At 33.1% G+C, this 6,000-nt stretch overlaps 1 protein-coding gene across 1 annotated transcript; it reads left to right on the plus strand.

The window, feature by feature from the left end:
* The first annotated feature begins 872 nt into the window (after positions 1-872).
* Positions 873-5,128, plus strand: LOC136821337 (MORN repeat-containing protein 2-like). Its single transcript, XM_067077575.1, has 6 exons — positions 873-1,067; positions 1,699-1,731; positions 2,281-2,334; positions 2,864-2,983; positions 3,271-3,394; positions 3,747-5,128. Exons 1-6 carry the CDS (start codon positions 1,064-1,066, stop codon positions 3,847-3,849), a joined length of 438 nt encoding a protein of 145 aa, XP_066933676.1. The 5' UTR covers positions 873-1,063; the 3' UTR covers positions 3,850-5,128.
* Positions 5,129-6,000: the final 872 nt, after the last annotated feature.

A 6,000-nucleotide genomic window follows, 5' to 3' on the forward strand; every position in this document is an offset into this window, starting at 1 on the left:
CTGTCGAAAATATACTTGTGTCTGCATTACATGAAAATTTGCTCGCATAATCCCATTGGTTCGCGCTATGATGTCATTACATCATATTTTCATTGTTTGCGTAATCGAGTGAAATAGCGAACCACATCGCACAAGTGGGCAAAGAAGGTGGTACACCTAAAGCACGGCACAGACCTAGCGCCAAGTGGAGCTTTTAATTTCTTTTTAAATAAAGGTCATTAGTTAAAAAAACACATACATGCATGGCGACAACTTTTGGTATACATCGCTTGACGTTATCTGTGGGGGGGTAGGGGGTTCTTGAATTGCCAGAGAACAAGCTCAGTTAGGAACATTTGGCGAGTTCCCGTACGTGGCCGCAATAAAAAAATTATAACATCACTCGTTTTTTTTTAAGTAGCGTTTGTGTCCTTTCGCACTTTTTTTTGCCTAGACGATGTGGCAAACATAGTAAGTATAAGCACACTGTGCTTTTAAGTGGCTGAATTTTTTTTTTGCGTCGGAAAAACTTTTTCAAACTTTCAGCGATGATCGACCGAACTGTTACAATGAAATTTACCCAGCAGATTTTTTATCTTCTGACCTTCTTCATTTTCAATGAAGGTTCAAAGTTTACTGAAGGTAAGCATATAAGATATTCTTATAATTAATGATATTCATTGAAACACGCTTCGTCGTGTCCTGCGGTGGAGTACATGACGTAACTCGCGCTGCAATTAACTTGCCTTCTGTTGGAAGATCATATTGGGCGCTTTGTCTTTCCGCAACTCTTTCCACCATTTTAGATGGCCTTAACAATAGATCCAAAAGGGCACCATAATCTTGGAAGATAATTTGTTTTGTCTTTGGGATCCTGGATGGTTTCCCTAACTGAAGCTAGAATTGCCAGCAAATCGGTTTTTCTCAAATTTCTGGAATTGTACTTGTCTATTTGTCATGAAATATTGACAACAAAGCTCTCTTTAAATATAATTTTGCATTTTACTTTGATTTTTCACGAAGATATATGAAATATTATTGATGTGAGAAAACACCAACAATAAGGATACATTCATTAGACAAAATGGGTAAGAATTCACTTTAACAAAGTATACAATATAAAAATTATAATTTTTTCAAGGTTGTTTTTGTTATGAAACTAGTCTCGTATTTGTAACTTTGTAGATTTGTTCTTTATGTTTCAAATTTTTAAATAGGGGAAAAAACTGAAAAAAATACTTAGAAAAACTCTCTAAACGATGAACTTACACTCCTCAATCAGAAAAGTCATTTTCGAACTGTAAGTTTTGATTTCTTGAGAAAATCTTTGTTATTGAAAAAGCTTCTTTCAAAAAACTCAAACTTTTTTTTGACAGAATCTGACAGAATTCCTTTAATTTGAAAAAAAAACTTTAAAGATGAATATGAAATGAAATTAAAATGATTACAATGAATCAGTGATCAAAATGGCTAGATGTGTATTATATATCCTTTATCTGAAAAAGCTAATTAAAGTTCCAGAAATTCAGAAACATCAAAAACATTCAAACCAAAAAAGGAATCATATCACAACTCAACTTGACAAGGAAGAATAAGATATTTTAGTTTGTCTTAAGGCTTGGAATAGTCTTATTGAAATAGGATCTTATCTAGGATCAGATCAGGGGGATAATTTATTTTATTTAAATTATTTGATACTTTCAAATTAATTGATTTTAGTAAAGAAAGGAAAAGGAAAACAAAGTGAAGAAGGTATGTAATGATAATTACTTGCTCAGATTATTTTTCGCAAGAATTAATTTTCAGCTGAAATCAATTTAAATGGCCCTGAAATTGCCAATTTCTCACAAATAGCATATTTAAAGAAGGTATTTTTAAGCCGAATATCTGAATTTAAAGATTGCCTGGGATTGATTCTGTGAGTTTTATTTCATCATCATAAAAAAGGCAAAAGTTTGCAAAAATGCAGAATTTAAATCTTAAATTAATTCTTTAAGATATTGTTCTTACTAAAATCATTCTTTTTTTATCATTCCTTTTGTTGGAGGAATTGCTCTCCATATGAAAACCTTTTGTTACCCTCTATAACCACTGTTGCTTTAAAATTTGTAAGAGGTCTGAAATTTTATAAAATGTTCGAATTAATAGAAGCCAGTTTCCTATTATTAAAAATGACTTTATTTTCAGCAATAAAATCATATCCAAAAGTTTTGAGGGGTTTTAGAACATTCTAATTCTCCAATTCTCTTTTGTAATAGCAACATTTCTAGTTTAACATCCTATATTTTATTTTTCGTCTAGACATAAAGATTCCACCTTCTGACATTTTTATTTTTCCAAATGGTGATAAGTATGGTACACAACAAATTTTATGGGATTTTATTTTTAAATACATTATCTGGAATTTATCTGAATGAAAATATGCGAAACAATATTTGTATTATGATGTGAAGTCATATATCCTAGTTCCAGAAATATTTTTCTTTATGGTGGGAACAATGACATACATGGAGAGTTTTCTCACCTTATTATCGTTACCTCATTTACCTTACACGTTTTTTTATAAGAACATTCAAAAATTTTGAAGCCTTTGGATGCTCTTAACTTTTTTCAGTTTCAAGCCTAAAAATTTTCTTAACATGTTCTTAATTTTGCCATTTTGTGGGTGTTTTTGCCAAATTTCAAGAAATTTGGTGTTTTAGAGTCCACAAAGCCTTAAAATATCCTTAACTTGTTCTTAATATCTTGGCCATCGAAGCCTTATATTCTTATAGTTTGTTCTTATAAAAAAACGTGTATCTTTCCTTATCCGATTTACCGTAATTACCAACTCAACTTTAAACAAAAAAACGCTTTGCATTATTAATTCAATATATATTTTCAGAGGGGGATTTTTGCCAGTTGTCTGACGAGACCATTTCACGATGTGGAACAGGAAGACATACAACATATGATGGAATTATTATGGAAGGCACTTGGGAGAACAATAAGTTAAATGGGAAAGGTACACCATTAGCCTACTATCATTTGAAAAGATTTGGTTCAAGTTTTCCAGGAATGACATCAAAATGTCTGTATCATTACAACGACTTTAAAATAACCTAGTCTCCTGGGCCTGGTTGTTCAAAAGTGAATTAGCGGCCGATTAGCTTAATTTTTGATTAAATCTCGATTAGCGCCGATTAGCACAGGACCGTCGGTTGTTCCAAAAATAATAAGCTTAAATCTAGATTAAATTCCAAGATTTGGAGATATCAACCTAATTTGCTTCATTTTCTTTTTCACTGCCAGGTAAGATTGTCCATCCTTCAGGAGCATGTTATGAAGGTGACGTTCTGGATAATATGATGCATGGTCAAGGAACCTATGTATTTACTGATAAATCGATCTATGAAGGCCAATTCAATGAAAACAGGTACAGCTATCGAGTCATTTTTTGGCAAGGTCTTTTCAGTTATTTTCAGACATTTTATGTTTTGAATGGATACTCAAAGTAGGGACAACATGTACCAGTCATGAAGATGGTTCAATTCAAGTCCCTTCGTTGAGTTTGCACACTTTTTTACTACAATGTGGAAACCATCCTCAAGACAATTGGTCTAATAACCTGACATCGTTTACACATTGTAGTAAGCACACCTAAAGTGAAAGTGGTTTTGGCCGTTGCTAGTTAGGCTTAATATTGATGAATACCTTGTTTGTGTAAAACTTGACAGATTCCCTCAGAAACCTGATATTGATAAATGCAATCTCCATTTCCTATACAGGTTAGAAGGAGAAGGTCAGCTGACTGATCCATCTGGTCAAGTGTGGTGTGGTATGTTTACAAAAGACTCAGCCAATGGTTTAGAATTCAAACTGAACATGTAAAACGAGGAATAACAAATATTGCCCTGCTTGTTTTTTCTTCTATAATGGTTCGTAGGTAATAACAATCAATGGCAACAACGATGTGTTAAGATTAATAAAATCTATACCAGACCACCTCCTCTGACTGTTACCATTTGAATTAGGTCTATTCTTTTGGTTCTACAACCTGGCAGAAATATTCCAGGTGTAGAAATATTGTCTTATATCTGTTGTTAGTAGTTGTTAGTTGTCCTGCTTGGGTTATTGCTGTAGGGTGCAATACTGTATTATGATATTGTTTGTCGGTTTGTTTTATGATGAGATGTATACAACTTTATGGAATGCAATTGGTTCTTTCGCATATTGACAGGGCTTATTAGTATGGAGATTTGCCTGTTGTCAAGAAAATTCCTTTTTGACGTATTTTTTTGCATAGAAAATTAACCTCGTTATCTTACTTTACCTTAATTTTGGTTTAATGAACTTCCAACTCTAACTGTATATCTTTTGCAATTAAATACAAATGAGTTGAATTCAGGGCATATTTATCCGGGACACTCGATTAAAAAACGACCATACGTGCGGTCCAAAATCAGGCCTTTGAAATCGGACCCTTACAGTGTAGGGGAAATTCGGATATATTTTGGGTGTGAGACTACTTTAAGTGTACAAACTTTCGTGACCAGAAACTTTCCCGATTTTTAGCGAATTTTACCCTTTTTCGCGGAAGTAAAATTACAAGTTAAATTCTTAAATTATAAGTAAAATTATTGAAAAGGCCATTCGCGAAAAATTCTTGACAAAATAGAAATTCTGTAAAACTTCTGAATGAAAATAAAATGTGAAATTGATGGCACTTTTTAGCCTGTTGAAGCCTCACAAGTTAAAACAACAAAAGTACCTTTCCAATTCAAGACGTATTTGTCCCATTTTTTCGTGTGAAAATTTTCATAAAATTTTCGTCAAATTCGCGGAAGTAAATGTCGTAGATTTCGTGATTTTTCGACCTCGCGAAAGTTTCTACTCGCGAAAGTTTGTACACCTGAAGTATTCGATAGATTAAATTGTATAAAATTGTATAATACTCATGTAATTTATGTTTCAAGACTTTAAGACAATTTTTTTTTGTTTAATAGGATTTAAGATGTAAAGAGAGTTTTATCTCAAGTAACTTCTTCAAGTAAAGCCATATGAAAGAATTTATTCCAGTTTATTCAAATGTTTTAATTAATCTTGTTCATAATACTAACACCTTTTTGGACCTACCTCCGGGTACCCCGGTGGAGGTTCTATATATTAACCCATGTCCGTTCGTTCGTCCGTCCGTCCGTCTGTCTGTTACCAGCTTTTCTCAGGATCGGCTCATTAGTTTTTTCTGATTTTTTGACCAATGATGCAAAATGGCAATGCCCAGAACGTGACGCAGCCCGATTTTTGAGAAAAAATTTATTTGGGCAAATTTGGGCCAAAAACTACCTAACAATAGGGTTTTTTGGACTTTGTGCAAAATCCTGTCATTACTTTTTTCTGATTTTTTGTACAAATATGGAGGGCAAGATTCTCTAAAGAATGGCTGAAGTGGTTTTTCCCGGAAAATTCTTATTCGCCTTAAAAAACGGATTTTCGTATTTTGGGGAAATTCCCTTTAACCAAATAAGAAAATATAGCTTTTCTCAATGTTGACTCATTATTTTTTCTGATTTTTTGCACAATGATGCAAAATGGCAATGCCTAAAATGTGTCGGAGCCCGATTTTCGAAAAAAAATATATTTGGGCAAATTTGGGCCAAAAACTGCCTAAAAATAGGGTTTTTTGGACTTGTGCAAAATCCTGTCATTACTTTTTTCTGATTTTTTGTACAAAGATGGAGGGCAAGATTCTCTAAAGAATGGCTGAAGTGGTTTTTCCTGGAAAGTTCTTATTCGCCTTAAAAGACGGATTTTTGTATTTTGGGGAAATTCCCTTTAACCAAATAAGAAAATATAGCTTTTCTCAATGTTGACTCATAATTTTTTTCTGATTTTTTGCACAGTGATGCAAAATGGCAATGCCCAAAATGTGACGGAGCCAGATTTTTAAGGAAAATTTTTTTGGGCAAATTTGGGCCAAAAACAGCTTAAAAGGTTTTTTGGGCCTGAATGGTTTAAGTGATTTTCGTATTTGTGGAAATT

The sequence above is a fragment of the Clytia hemisphaerica genome, unplaced genomic scaffold (assembly GCF_902728285.1).
Source record: "Clytia hemisphaerica strain Z4C2 unplaced genomic scaffold, Clytia hemisphaerica genome assembly, whole genome shotgun sequence".
NCBI lineage: Eukaryota > Metazoa > Cnidaria > Hydrozoa > Leptothecata > Clytiidae > Clytia > Clytia hemisphaerica.

What these genes read in the sequence shown, in the direction of transcription:
- LOC136821337 (XM_067077575.1), top strand. An exon ending in TCCAAATGGTGATAAGTATG is followed by an intron (nt 2,335 to 2,863) that starts GTACACAACAAA and finishes ATATATTTTCAG; the next exon opens with AGGGGGATTTTTGCCAGTTG. An exon ending in GGCCAATTCAATGAAAACAG is followed by an intron (nt 3,395 to 3,746) that starts GTACAGCTATCG and finishes TTTCCTATACAG; the next exon opens with GTTAGAAGGAGAAGGTCAGC.